This window comes from Pelobates fuscus, chromosome 3 (assembly GCF_036172605.1).
Source record: "Pelobates fuscus isolate aPelFus1 chromosome 3, aPelFus1.pri, whole genome shotgun sequence".
In the NCBI taxonomy this organism is placed as follows: Eukaryota; Metazoa; Chordata; class Amphibia; order Anura; family Pelobatidae; genus Pelobates; species Pelobates fuscus.
The window spans coordinates 39,163,267-39,179,597 of NC_086319.1; the positions used below are offsets into that span (position 1 = coordinate 39,163,267).

The window sequence follows — 16,331 nt, forward strand, 5'->3', positions numbered from 1 at the left end:
CCTAGTTTCTAGCACAGGTTTCCTGTGCTAGAGCGTTGCTGGACGTCCTCATGCTGTGTGAGGACCTCCAGCATCGCTCAAAACCCCATAGGAAAGCATTGAAATTATTTTTCAATGCTTTCCTATGGGGAGACGTAATGCGCATGCGCGGAATTTCCGCGCATGCGCATTAGGTCTCCTCGGCCGGTGGGCGAGATCAGTCTCGCCCACCAGCCGACGTAATCACAAGGAGGAGCGTCGCGGAGGCGGAGACAGCGGCGAGGGACATCGCCGCTGTCCCAGGTAAGTCACTGAAGGGGTTTTAATCCCTTCAGTAACCGGGGATTGTGGGGTGGGAGGGAGAGGGACCCTCCAGTGCCAGAAAAATTGATCGTTTTTCTGGCACTGGAGTTTCCCTTTAATATGCCATTATAATTTGTCTTATAAAAAGAATACCCCTCCATCGCCACTGCTTCAGACCAATGTCCATGATCTATTATTCCAACAAGGTTAAAAGGACCAATTCTAAAATCTAATCTTTTATACCGCATTTATTTTTTTGTTCTATCCAAAACCCCAAAAGATGGTCTAGAATGGTGTTATCGCTTCTAGCTTCTTTGAGTGTTTTTTTTTTCCGGTTGCCATAATACGGAATTCAAATTATACACATGACAAGTCTCACTCGCTTCCTCCTTCATAGCACAGGTTTTCTGTGTTAGAGCGTCGCTGGACGTCATCAAGCCGTGTGAGGACCTCCAGCGTCGCTCATTTCCCCATAGGAAAGCATTGAAATTATTTTTCAATGCTTTCCTATGGGGAGACGTAATGCACATGCGCGGCATTGCTGCGCACGCGCATTAGGTCTCCTCGGCCGGTGGGCGGGATCAGTCTCCCCCACCGGCCGACGCAATGAAGAGGAGGAGCGGCGCAGAGGAGGAGACAGCGGCGAGGGACATTGCCGCTGCCTCAGGTAAGTGACTGAAGGGGTTTTCACCCCTTCAGTAACCGGGGATTGGGGGGGTGGGAGTGAGAGGGACCCTCCAGTGCCAGGAAAACAGATCGTTTTCCTGGCACTGGAGATTCCCTTTAAATCCCATGCCAGTTTAATAAATAAGGCAATAAATAAGGCAAATCATTACCTATCCAGGTAAAATTATACTTCGCTCTAATATTTTCTTTTGAGGTGTTATGCATACAGAATGTATAAGCATACATTTAATTTTAAAAAAAATTGTGTTTTCACAACAATAGGTGCATATTGATGTGTGTAAAATAATATATAGGTAGTCTCTTCATGTTTAATTAATGGACATTCTGATTAAATTAACACACGTAAAAAACAAAATAAAATGATGACAGTACAGTATCATTAAATTATCATGGGATATATCCAAATAGCACACCCTTGTTCATGAGCCAATCACGCGGTTCAATCAAAGGACCTTATGGAAGACCCCTCGCTGGGAACCACCATCTACACAAGATTTTCTGAACATGAATGAGGAAGACCATAGTGTAATACCATAAAATAATTTTAAACATGCAAAACACATTAGAAGAAGCAAAAAGATGTCCTTTGAATATAAAGAATTATTGGTTTTTTTTTAACATAGTTTACTCATTTTCCCTTTTCCGTTACCTTTGTATTTTATAATTGAATATATTATTTTCTCTTCCAAACTTTGACCTTTAAACTGGTGCTGAATGGCCACAGATACTGAAGACACAGGGGACGACTTGCCAGCTATATTGTCAATTCTGTGTTAGTCCTCTTTCTATTCCATCAAGATATTATCATCAAGAATTGCTGATTCTTGTTAGACATCATTTTGGTGTTTGCCGTCCTGAATATGTCAAGTACAGATGATATTTCTCTGTAATGGTTGAGTGATGGGAGCTATTTCCCAATGTTTTTCCTTCTTTGCACAATAAAACATTTGGTGGAACTTGCAATCTGACATTTTTGCCATTTTAATTTAAGGTAACGATAAATCCTAGAAGATTTGTATACTGTAGAATAAATCACATCCTTTTACCGGTATAAATAGCAGTTTTTCACTTCCCAGAAATACATGGCAAAGAGTTGCCAATTAGATGCTGGTAAAATGGTGATTAAGTACCAAAATAGTTTTGTATGGGCTGCTAATGTCTATATTTTGCTGCTGGGTCATATTTAAAAATGTGAGTACTTATTTAATATTTAAATAAATACTTAAAAAAAAAAATAAAGAATCATTATGCATCAGAAAAAGCTTTATTACTACCCGTATAGGGAGTTATTTGTATTATTTTTTAGCAACTATGGGGTTGAATTGGGAATAGAGGCAATTAACACCATCAGTTCACTTTCTTTGCGACATCTTGCATATGAACGAATGCAAAAATGTCTGTGCTAGTAACACCCCAATTGTTGACCATTCTATTTAATAAAGTCTGAGGAAATGCGCTTTGCAAATAGGCTAATCGCAGAGATGTTGCTACTGTTAGGATGTATAGCAACATTTAGTTACACTTTATAGAGTTTTTTCTTTTTAATTCTGATTTTCCAATAATTCTCTTACGACTCATCTTTTCACAAAAATTTGTATCTCGGTCTGTTTCTTGCCAGGGATACTGTAGTTTGAATTTCCTTTTGCATCAGAAGAGAATATTTGGTAAACAGTCCACAAATTTGGATTGACGTGATTTGCATTTCTAAAATTTGATTGTTGTCACATAAAAAATTAAGGATGATGGTAGATTAATATTAAAATTGCGTTTTTTTTTAAACAAGTGTAAAAACACAATAATAGACAACCACTGGAGTGCAGATGAGGAGATATTATTATATTCTGCAGGTATATCCACAATACTTAAAATGAGAACTGCAGTCCCACGTCTAGTGACATCATCCTGCAGTGTCGCAATGACATCACACAAATTGCCAAAGGTAGCTAGGCTTCCAGGTTGCTAAGACATTCGGACTATGACATTGATTTGAAAACCTACATAAATTACTGTGTAAGTAGTTCCACATTGTGGGATTAAAGGAGCCATGATACTCAGAAATCATACACAGTTTGTCTGTCTGGGCATCATTGAAGTTGTAGTAAAGAAAAATTCAAAAACTGAAAGATACATTTTGGCTACCACTAATATCAAGCCAGATTTATTTTAGTCTGTTCAGCTATATTATTAAATTTGCTGAGAGTTTAAACAAACATTACCCAAAGCACTTAATCATCTCTGAAGCTGGAATGTTGTGTACTTTAAAAAGAATATATAGCAGTAATGGAGTTACCTAATTATGTTTTCAAAACAGGAAGATACAAAGTGGAAAGAAGAACATATTTAATTTTAATTTCTCTTTTTTTTAACTCTGCTACTATACGGCTCTGGCATCTCTGTTACTGAAGGCCTAATATCGTCCGTGGGTTCTTGCATTAACTTGCACATCTGATCGCTATGCTAAGTGCTATGACCTGCGCTTGGAGTTGCTTTAGCTACCAGCAATCGCATTAGAGCAGACCTTGGATAGTTACAGCAAAGAAAGAGCCAAGCAAGCTTCTTCTTGATGTAAGCAGGAGCAACAGACTTTATTTTTCACTTCACATCAGGATATACAAACTACACCATTAACTCTACACTTCCCTTCCCCCATCTGTAAGTCCACCTTGACAACAACAGCACATCTAGATCGGCCAGGCAAATATCTCAGCATGATAGAATGAATAGAAGACAACCAGTTTTTGTCCCAACTGGAAGGGTGAGACGTTGCCTCTTGTGCCGTGTGACACATTAAAGGACCACTCTAGTGCCAGGAAAGCATACTCGTTTTCCTGGCACTAGAGTGCCCTGAGGGTGCCCCCACCCTCAGGGACCCCCTCCCGCCCGGCTCTGGAAAGGGGAAAGGGGTAAAAACGTACCTTTTTCCAGCGCTGGGCGGGGAGCTCTCCTCCTCCTCTCCGCCTCCGTTCCTACCCGTCGGCTGAATGCGCACGCGCGGCAAGAGCTGCGCGCGCATTCAGCCGGTCACATAGGAAAGCATTCATAATGCTTTCCTATGGACGCTTGCGTGCTCTCACTGTGATTTTCACAGTGAGAATCACGCAAGCGCCTCTAGCGGCTGTCAGTGAGACAGCCACTAGAGGAAATAGGGGAAGGCTTAACTAATTGATAAACATAGCAGTTTCTCTGAAACTGCTATGTTTATAAAACAATTAGTTAACCCTAGCTGGACCTGGCACCCAGACCACTTCATTAAGCTGAAGTGGTCTGGGTGCCTAGAGTGGTCCTTTAAAGTCCCTTTTTGTCACAAACTCCAAGAAGCAAAACACCGTTACTTTTGAATTTGATTTAAAAAATTTTTATTTTAAAACTAAACTTGTACTGTGAATATAATACATTTGCTTCCAAAATTTTAAACCGAATCACATTATATATTTTGAAATCAAAATAAAACCTACTCAGAACAGTGGGTGAAAACAGGAATGGCAAAAATGGTTCAGAAATATAAATGGTTTATCCTCATTACCCCAACTTCATAATTCCCCTTTACTTTAATTCACCTAATAAATATCTTTTAAATATCATCCGGCTGGGAATGAATAAAGTTAGCAAGATTTTTCACTAGTTTGAATCATAAATACTAGCTCAAGTATAGAGATAAATCATTTCTAAAATGTTGCAAGATAGCCACTAATGAATTTTTGAAATATGTATACAAGTGTGGTATCACACCCATCACCAACACATTTACATTTAACTGATAATTTATCCTTTTGTGTGGGTGCTTATCCAGCAAGCCTCCCAGTAGTCTCCTTAAAATGCATTAATGTCTTTTTTTGTGTAATCAAAATATGTATTTGTTGCCTAAATTAATTACTTTCCTTTACTGTTTAACTTTTGAGGGACACATTATATATATCCAGATGGAGTAATCATGCTTGGAGTAAGTCCCATAGGGAGTTCAGCATGAAAATAAATTGTGGAGCAAAGTTCTAAATGTCGACCGATGAGAGGGAACATTTGGTTTCCATAGTGATTCCTACACATATAAAATTTTTCCTAGAATTTGATATATACACAAACCCATTGTGATTATAATGCTTACCTACCGCAGCCCAATGCAACACATATTTTTGGGGATATTGTCCTCTAACTGAGCCTACAGGAGTAGATCAGACTGGTTAACAGCCAGAGAATATGCTCCGTAATATTCATTATGTTTAGAGAAAGACGGCCATTTTTTGAATTAGAGACCAAGGATTATCTAATTATAACAATGAATGCTAATGTAAAGTGCTGCTCCAAATGATGTTCCTTTGAGTATTACAGAGAAACCTCTCAAGTGCTTGATATATAAATGGCACTGACCTTCACATGACTCTCCACCCAGAGAGAACATTCCATTGTCGTGGTAGCCATCTCTGCATTCACAGTGGTACCAGCCCGGCAGGTTAATGCAGTTAGCACGGCTGTCACATTGAACAAAACCTTCAGAGCACTCATCAATATCTATTCAGGAAACAAACAAAAACAGAATCAAATTATACAACATACATTATTCAATACATGCATTAAATATGCTTTATCCCGACCATAGAATACACAAACAATTAACTTCTTACGGACACAGCTTCAGAAGCAAAAGGCCAGCGTGACGGAAAGTTTCCATCACGTGTCCTTAATGGGTTTATATAAAAAAAAAAAACCAAAAAAAAAAAAACCCCAGGAATTTACTATTAAATATTACGGAGTGTTAAATTATTATTAAATAAATAATATTACAATGCTAAATAAAGTAAAACAAGCATTAAAATATTAACGTATTAACGACACAGTACATGTAAAATACATTTGTATAGATTTGTGTTAGTGTAATGTTTTTATCAGTGATTTTATTTATCATCATACCACAGCAGGTTTAAATGAATAATTTTGCACGAGTAACCAATAAATGCTCTTTCATTAACAAATGCAGTTCTTATTCAAAGGTGCACAATACCATACATGTAAACAATCATACGAGCTGTTGAACACTGGGTTACTACAAGGTTGAAATGTTCAAAAATAGTTCAACCCCTTAAAAAGAACACTCCATGTACCATAACCACTACCGCATGCTTTCCTGTTTATGGTGCCAGGAAAGCCCTGGCACCCCCCCCTATTAGTAGTCAAACAGTTTTAGAGCAGTTTAATTTAACAAGGCGCCCACTAGATGCATTGGCGGCTCGGGAAAAAAGTTTAACTGTTCTAAAATGTTATGACTCCTTACAATGGGGGGGGGGGGGGGGAGGAGGGCATCAGGGCACTCCTAGCACCATAACCACTACAGCACTTTACAATTAAAATAAACACCCCTAAATACATCAAAATTGCAGAAATTGTATTTATTTTAGATACTACTTTCATTTTAAAATAAGGCTCATATAAATAATAGTGTGATGCCGATTATCACAAGAAATACATGTGAATAAAGAATGCCAAAAACAAGCAGAATGTAGAAATAAAACCAACTTTGCCTTGGTACAAATTTCTTTTTGGTCAAATAATGAATTGCTGAACAAGCTAACAGCTATACGAACACCTGTCTCTTACTGTTCCAGTAGATGTCATTTGAACTATTCAGGTGAAACAATTGGCCGACTTGTCTTCAGAGGCCCATCAACTACACCTTAAAGTTACATTTTAACAGCTTTAAACAGTTTCTAGTTTGGGAACCAGGTCATTTTTAACATCCCCTTGTTCTCAGTTAATAAAAAGAATGGGCGGTATTTAGTCATTTAAGTCATGTACATTAACAGATTGCAAAGTCAAAGACTTCTAATTATTAGCAATGTTGAATTATAATTTACAATAAGAAATGTCAACAATAAAAAGTGGTAACGTATTTCTTTGAAACAAGGGGTATATATCTTTTTTTATTTTTTGTAGCCTTCTTTATTAAAATAAAAACATGAGATGGATTACCTTGCTAATTTTATTAAATCAAAAAGTTCTTGTACAGAAATATGGTATTATTATTATTATTGGTATTTATTTAGCACCAACTTATTCCGTAGCGCTTAAGTGAACAGAAATCAAAAAGAACTGGTATAGGTTAACCTAGGTATAGAAAAAGGTCTTCGGAGATACCAATACATTGACCAGTGCCGCAATAAAAAGTCCAGTAATTGCCGCAGGTGGTTTGATTTGTATTCTAAGTACGTACGGTTATATGTGTGTATATAAACAGAAAAGTGCCTTCCAAAAATCCCATTCAGCAGGACAATCCATAATTCAGGCTCATGTCCCACAGCCCCCAGTTTGCTGTTTGGCATCCCTCATATCAGAACTACAGAGATCCCATTAAGCACAGTGTGAGCGTATCATTAGACAAGCTGGCACAAACCGCATCAAGGGCATTCAGCTCCTGAGCAGAGCACTTTAACATTGCTCTGTGCTGCCGTCACTGATGCTACCAAGAGAGGTGGTTGGTCAACCTGGCATGCATTCACGTCCAGCTGACATGGCCATTTGATGGAAGGGCATTGCCAGTGATGCAAGTCATGTCACTATGACAACCCTTATCGGCATGCCCCGTCTCCACAAAGTTCCAAAGTTGGAAGGTATGAACGGAATGCAATGTCAGCTAGACTTGTATTTAGACATTTCTGACTTAGTCTTTATTAAACAGCCCAGTAATATGCTGCATTCTCCATTAATCCACAAGCACTTAGGAAGAGAAACAGTGAAAAAAATCTATGTGAATTAAAAGGCTGTTTTCTCAGCATTAACAAAACAAATGAGACTGCGAGATTTAGGTTCCACTCATCCCAGCACTTTCCTTTTATTTTCAAAGAAAAATCACTTAATGAATATAAAAAGTAAACTCTTAATATGTTCTATTGAACAATACCTTGCATTTGCTAGCCCCCCAACCTAACAGGTAGCCAAATTAAAGACACCCCAGATGCTTTCTTCAGAACAACGACTGCATGGCCATTTTTTCTCCAACCTTGATTTAATCTCAGAAGACATGACGTAAGATCCTTAAAGGACCACTCTAGTGCCAGGAAAACATACTCGTTTTCCTGGCACTAGAGTGCCCTGAGGGTGCCCCCACCCTCAGGGACCCCTTCCCGCCCGGCTCTGGAAAGGGGAAAGGGGTTAAATCTTACCTTTTTCCAGCGCTGGGCGGAGAGCTCTCCTCCTCCGATCCGCCTCTTCTCCTCCCCGTCGGCTGAATGCGCACGCGCGGCAAGAGCTGCGCGCGCATTCAGCCGGTCACATAGGAAAGCATTCATAATGCTTTCCTATGGACGCTGGCGTGCTCTCACTGTGAAAATCACAGTGAGAAGCACGCAAGCGCCTCTAGCGGCTGTCAATGAGACAGCCACTAGAGGACATGGGGGAAGGCTTAACCCATTCATAAACATAGCAGTTTCTCTGAAACTGCTATGTTTATGAAAAAATGGGTTAACCCTAGAAGGACCTGGCACCCAGACCAGCTCATTAAGCTGAAGTGGTCTGTGTGCCTAGAGTGGTCCTTTAACATTTTGCATGCAAAAGTATCCTGTATTATGCAGCAACACATGGTCTGTAGATTGACAGAACCTGACAGAACATCACTAGGAAGATGTATTTCTCAGCAGTTAGGCATAACAACACAAATCCTGAAATATACAGAACAGAAGCAACTATGTGACACTGCAAGCTCGAACCCTATTGCATTATTAATATCCCTCTAAATATAGAATCTTCATAGGCTTCTGTGATAGCACAGACTGACAGGCTTACTGAGACACCGTCTCCGTTTAACACATAAAATTCCCGGTAATTAGCATGAATTTCTTCATTTCTGGTCTCTGCATTAAAAATGAAACAGAAATTCATCATTCTAGTGCAAATCGATGGCAAATTAACTAATTTCTGCCTTTTCCCTCACACCTACGAATCTTACATGTGTCGGGTGGGACAATCATTAAGTGATGATTGAGTGCAGCATTTTGCTTTGTGATGGAACATATTTGATCTTTAAAACCTACAACTCTCTTTACATAATTGGTGATCACCATCTACTTTAAATAGACTGTGTCCCTAAAACACATTATAAAATGACTATGAAATTATAAAATGACTTTGCACTTAAATACAAATATTGATGCATAAAAATCAGACTCATATGATGATATGTATATTGTATTTGTAAGGGATGCTCAGGCATCTAGCCATTTAAAGGGACATTCCAGGCAGCCACACATGTGGCAAGAGTAGAAGAAAGGGAATTTATATCAGTTCTTCTCAGTACGCCAAGGAAGTTGCGGAGTGTAAATAGAGTTGCAGCGCTTGTAGCCGGCTCCCAACTGGAGACCAGGAAAGTCACCCGCTTGAGTAAAAATGGTAAACAAGCAGGGGGTGGCTAATGCATTTGCATGTATCTTTCAGGAGGTATCTTTATGTGTGTTTGTGTGTGTATTCATGTCTGACAGTGTGTCTGTGTGTGTGTGGGATTTGGCATGGTGTATGTATTTGTGCATGTGTATTAGTCACAGTGTATGTTCATGTGTCTCTCAGTGTGTGTCTGTATGTATGTGTTTTTGCGTGTGCATGCGTGGGTAAGTCTGCATAGGCGGTCAGGGGTTTTGTATGGGGTTCCATAAGTACTGATGGCAGCCCTGACTTTGGTCATTACCAAGGATCCCACCAACGACAGAGGAGCTTATTAACTCATATCTTAAGTAAAAGCAGAGGATGTGAAGGCACATCAGAACATTGGGCAAAAGGGATCTGGAGAGAGCTCAGCAAGGATTAAGTATTGACCTTTTTACTATTTTCTTTGCTTAGCAATATCGGGAGTCTCGATACTTACAGGGATAGGTTCCTTGAAGGCACTCCCCACACTCTCTTAAAGTTGCTCGGAAATCTATTAGTAGCCATAATATTTGTCTTCTGTTTTTTTTCCCCTTCTATATTGCAATTAGCCTCTGTATTTTAAATAGATGGTATCACACATATCCAGAATATAGGTTGATATACTTTGACTCTCCAAGCAGCAAAGGTTTACAGAACATACTATATCCAATATTCCATGACCAGTATTACAACCAATCAGGAAGGAGTAAACAACTGCAAGACTAATCTCATTCTGATCCCTTCTTGTGACCGGGACTTCTTTTTCTTTCAAAGATTATTTGGTTCTGCCTTCAGAAGCCTAGCATATTGATATATCGATTTTTTTCCCATAGTCTACCCTTACCCATTGTACTCTTAAACCATAACTTAAATAAATGTGCTTCTGATAAGTGTCATGGGCAAAAAACAAACTTATCCCTCCATGCATGGTCTCTAGTTCAACAATAACTCTTACTAAGGTTGAAACACAAAATATATTATTTATGACAGATCCTCACATAAAATCCGTATTGCAGGTTGAAGTTTGACATTAAAGAGCATATTTTTTGTAATGTTTTGCTGTTTTGGAAAGATCCTTACATTTAACGAGCACATAAAAAAAAAAACAAAAAAAAAAAACACACACACAATACATCACACATCTCCCCAGGAAATGGAATGGAAAACAAGCTTTAGAAACCTTCAACTCTTCACAAATTGCATCAGATTATTAGAGAAAAGGATGCAAAGAATGCAGGTCTACCACTGATAATTCTCTTTCAAACCATTTAAAGTACAATTCATGATTGAATCCCAGCGACTACAAAGACAGGCCAAACAAGTTTTTGTGAGTATTTGTTTTTTATTACATTTTTCCTCCTCACGTTACTATATCACTGCTTGTGGATCTGTGCTAATTTATGACATTAAACCTGGTGGAAAATATTTTTTTTTAAAAAATTAAAAATCCCCAAAAGATAATAATCCCACTAATAATCATGTACAAACATCCAACATATATAAAAGATATAGAATTAGCTTCGCCAATAAGGATGGAATGAAAATCTGAGGGTAAGCCTCATGTCAAGTTAGTTAGTGTTAGTTTTATGTTCTTTTTCTTTGTTAATTTTTTTATTTTCATTTCTTACATACACAAAAAAACAACATAAGTTATAAACAATAATAAAACACAATAACATGAAATTAAATAAAATTATACAAGTATGCAAAGTGAAAATAATTGACATTGACAATTATCCTCAATTCCTGATGCACCAACCGTCTCTTATGTGGACTATTTAATCCATTAACATTCATGGTAAATATTCTAAATCTTGTATCCATAGATACTTTTTATGTGTTTTTATTTTTCAATTACATCTTTATAACACTTAAAACTTTCACCATATTTGGGCCTAAGTCACTATTAATTACCTGTGTATTCCTAATATTTATGCTGTGCTTCCGCTTGAGAGAATGAAAACTAGAATAACCAGCAATACTCTCTGACTTCAAATAATACAAATAAAATAAAAAATAAAACACAAGTAATAAAAAAAAATCACAACTAAGAAAGAAAAACCACCAAAAAAACCCATCAAGTACATTTACACCCTTATTGAAAAGGATAAATTAATGGCCTGTTCAGGAATACCCATATTTCCTGTAACGGCCAGGGGGCGTGAGTAAAACGACCCACTCAATGCGAGGCCAAGCTAGTAGCAAATGTCAAAACCAAAAAAAAGCTATCATACACATTTCCCCTCTCCCCCCCTCCTTCCCTCTCTCACGTTTTAATAATAATTAATCTATTACTAAATATACCTAATTTTTATATTTTCCTTTTTGTTTTACCCAAGCTATTATTTTACATTTGTATTTGTAACTGTTACCCAAGGGTTACCCAAGGTTTACTATAAATCTATATTTGTAACTGTTACATTTATTTACATCAATCTTAATAACGGAGAGAAAAAAAAAACAGACGGGAAGGAGAGAGAAAAAAGAAAAGAAAAAACAAAAACAACAAAAAAAACCAACATGAATAGTTGTTACGCTATCCTTCTTGCCCTGGACGGCCGACTACTACATTTACTCGCTAAGCACAACCCTAATTCGTGTACTATAGCGTATTCGCCAATAAAGATGGAATGAAAATCTGAGGGTAAGCCTCATGTTAAGTTAGTTAGTGTTAGTTTTATGTTCTTGATTATGCAAAAAAAAAAAAAAAAAAAAGATTTGTCTACGTACACGGGATTAATCGAATACAGATCTAATGAACTGCAGGCTTAGCAAACCCTCCCTTTTTCTCATGGAAGAGACTTTCACAGGGAAATAACCAATTAGAGGCCTCTCATTAAGAAGCATACGATATGGTGCACTCATGTGTGTGCACGCTGACTCATGCAGACATGCACACCGTATTGTGTGTGTGCCTGCTTGTGCACATGCACCCATCTTATCTGAGGTCTGGATGAGTCGATCTGAGGTATGTGTGGGAGGAGGCTGGCGTGCTCAAGTAGAGCGTACCTGACACTTCCGTTAACTCAGGGGAGCTTATTGAAGGAGGCTGCTAACCTCCCTGTCTGTAAGATTGAAATCTACGGGCTGTTCCATAATTTATTCATAAGAGTGCTAATTTCACTTTTATAAACTGGGCTTAATATAGGATACTCTTCATGTATAAAACACATCAACATGTGAAGTGCTTTAGGGGTGTAGAATGGTCCTTTAAATTTGAAATTTGCTTGAATTTACCTTGAATTCTCAGTTTAGTGAGTATTAACCCTGTTAATTTCGAAATTTTACTGAGAATGTTTCCACTCCCATGGGCATAGAAACAGCTTTGTATTCTAGTTTGCTTTTGTTAAATTACCTAATTATGTTATATTGTTTTTATACAGTTGGGTAAGTGCTATACATGTAAATACTAATTTCAGAACAATAACTATGGTTTGTGTCTCCATCGGAAAACTTACTCAATATTCTTCTCTTTAATTACGTCCCATATACTGTATGTGATAATTTAGTAATTAAAATAATCAATCATCTCAAATCACGCTGTTGAGAATGCATCACTGCGTGAATTCTACAGAATTGAGGTTCAATGTTCCACCCAACATATTTTCTTCTCTTTTTTTTTTAATCATCATATTGACAATTACTAAGATTCAGCATACTTTCAAATGTGCCGTATAATCATTAGCTTTCTGGTTTTGAGCACATTTGTGATTTACAATTTATTTTTATAATTAAAAAAACTGGCTTTAGATTTTAAATGATTACTCACAGCTAATTACTAAAATATGAATATAATCATAATAGCAGGGACTGGCACGGTCTGTATTTTACTACGCACAATTAATTCGCGACTTTTAAATATACAAAGCGAAAAGTAGAGGTAAGCCATGCGCTTGCAGTTCTTGTAGTAGCACACATTTCTATGAAGAAGACAATGAAAAAATGGAACGTTATAGAAGGGGGTAGCAGAAGACATCTTAAAGCAATGACTAGATAAAGGTTGGCTGGGTTGCAAGCTAAAGGATAGTAAAGAAAGAAAGAGATCAGAAATCAGGATTGATATAGGACTAGCCTACCCTTATCACTTGGAAAATAATGTCCTCAAGCTCCTTCAACAACCTCCTCTATCACAGGTTTCCGTATGATGGATAACTCATCCCACGAGGCAGGTCTTGGTCCTTGGTGTGGTGGCTACAAAGTGAAGCATGTGTATCTTTAGCACACGTAACACACCACCAAGAAACAACATTTGTTACAGCTGTTTTTCCATGCCTATTCAGCTGTTTGCAGAAGAGCAATTATGGTCCAGGCACTCAAGTTAAATCCAGTGAGCAGATCTATAGAATTTTCTGCAAATTACTTTGTGAGGATTAGCCAACCTCAGGCCCGGTTGCACCCTGGGATTCAGGAGAGTGCGGTATCTGTTTCCGTAATTATATTCAGCTGTTTGCAACTTAACAGGTAGAAATGATGCACCTGCATTTAAACAGGAGTAAAATGTGGTCATATAAAGAATTATTGGGCATTTCTGAAATTGTTCACCCGAAATAGTATGTGTTCATCTTTGAAATTATTTGCATTTGTATGATGTCGATGAAGGTGTGATTAAAAATTTATGGTAGTCATCACTGGTGTCAAATGTATTGCTTCCACTATATTTCCAATGTACATGCTGCACAGAGGTATTTAAACATATTATACACATTTTTTGGAAGCAATTGATCCCCAGATTCTGTACACTATTTTACTTACAGAGAGTCGCCATAAATTATAGGAATTATTGCATTTGTGCTGCAGAAAACAGGAATGTGTTGGGTTGTTTTCATGAATCTTACTGAAAACATCATTTTCAACATACACTTTAAATCCACATTGTACAGCACTATGGAATTTGCTAGTGTTATATAAATAAAGTAATAATAATCTTGAATGTTTCACACAGTTGTGTGGTTTATTAAATAGCTTGATGCTTACATCATCTCTCCCAATGTCATTCACTCATAAAGAATATGATAGTAAAAAGTCACAGTTTTATAACAGCTTTTATAATGCTATAGTTGATTCCACTGTCCCTATATAACATCTGTTTATGCACTAGATCTTAGAACGCTGATGCGGTAATCATTATCCTGGGATACTCACGGAAATCTTGATATTATTACAGCAATTTTTTTTTTCTTGTCTAGAGAAATACGGGGCACGCAGTTCAAGAATTCAGTCTAAATAAAGAAAGCTGGCCTAAAAACTGAGCGAGGCATCATTGGTTTCAAACAAGGGGCAATGAATTAGGATTCAGTTAAAGTTTTATTGGATTTCATGCATCTGAATGAATCAAGCAGTAAAGTGGCTTAAGAATTAAATGCAATTCCATTTACTGAGCTTCAATCCAATAACAATTGTGATTAAAAGCTATTTGTCTAAATTTACCTGACCTGTCCAACCTAAAACCGGAAAATTAAATATGTATATAAACAAACAAATGAAAAAAAGGTTAATGACAATATTGGAGAATATGAAGTATTATCACCTAAAACATATAGAATCATAGAATGTGACGACAGATAAGAACCATTCGGCCCATCTAGTCTGCCCAATATTCTAAATACTTTCAATAGTCCCTGGCCTTATCTTATAGCTAGGACAGCATTATGCCTACCCCACACATGCTTAAACTCCATTACTGTGTTAACCTCTACCACTTCAGCTCCGTCCACTAGCCTCTCAGTAAAGTAATACTTCCTGAAATTATTTTTAAACCTTTGCCTCCTCTAATTTAAGACTATGTCCTCTTTTTGTGGTAGTTTTTCGTCTTTTAAGCACTTCATATTACTGGAATGGTTTAGTGGTTAGCAGGATGCCCTATCTTTGTCACTTTGTAAAAGTGCCGATTTCAAGAGAATTCAGGACTATTATAAAGTGACAAGGTTGCACCCTCCTAACTATCAGTCAGACAAATGGTACTATTTCAGATTTTGTGTGCCCAGCACAAAATACAAGACCATGCTTCTCATGGGGAAGCATTTGATTAAATGAGAAGCACTGAAGGCACAACATGCTAATTGTCGCGTATGCTCTCTACCTCCCAATGCTGCTCTATGAGAAGCATGAGACCGGCCTAGACATCAGTATTGATGACCTCCCAGAGGGCAGAGCCTAGGTGGTGATGAGGACTGACTGGACTTTCAAATGCAGGAAAACTTGTATTAATCCAAAATGCACAGGTATGTGAATCCAGTGAGTGCAATACTGTTTGACGGATATATAGTCCTATTTTTCCGCTCTCATTAGTTCATGTTCCCGCAACCCCAGGCGTCTCTTTCACACCTTTAATTCTCTTCTTCGCCCTGCTGTGGCCACCCCCAAAACTAACCTTACTGCTGATAACTTTGCATGTTACTTCACTGACAAGATTGAACAGCTAAGGAAAGAATTCTCCCCTCCTTGCCTTTCTGTTCCTCAATCACACATAGATCATGCCTTTCCTACCCTTCAGACATTCTCTCCAGCTACTGACCAAGAGGTGGCTGCTCTTCTTTGCTCCTCTCGCCCCACCACTTGCCCGCTCGATCCTGTCCCATCTCACCTTATCAGATCTCTCTCCACTTGTCTCGTGCCTTCTCTAACACACATTTTCAACTGCTCGCTCTCTTCTGGCATCGTCCCTGCTGACCTTAAACATGCCACTGTAGTACCTATACTAAAAAAACCATCCCTCGACCCATCCACCCCCTCTAACTACCGTCCCATATCCCTGCTCCCTTTTTCCTCAAAGCTTCTGGAAAGACTTGTCTTTACCCGTGTGTCTCATTTCCTCAATTCCAACTCTCTCCTTGACCCCCTTCAATCTGGCTTCCGCCCTCTCCACTCTACAGAGACTGCCCTTATCAAAGTTACTAACGACCTAATCGCAGCTAAATCCAAAGGCCACTACTCCATACTAATTCTTCTTGACCTCTCAGCGGCCTTTGACACCGTTG

At 38.1% G+C, this 16,331-nt stretch overlaps 1 protein-coding gene across 1 annotated transcript in view; it reads right to left on the bottom strand.

The window, feature by feature from the left end:
• Window positions 1-16,331, bottom strand: part of NELL2 (neural EGFL like 2) — a 334,186-nt gene that overhangs the window by 24,005 nt on the left and 293,850 nt on the right. Inside the window, exon 16 of the mRNA XM_063446945.1 lies at window positions 5,335-5,475. Within this exon, the coding sequence (XP_063303015.1) occupies window positions 5,335-5,475 (141 nt within the window). The remainder of the gene's footprint in view (window positions 1-5,334; window positions 5,476-16,331) is intronic.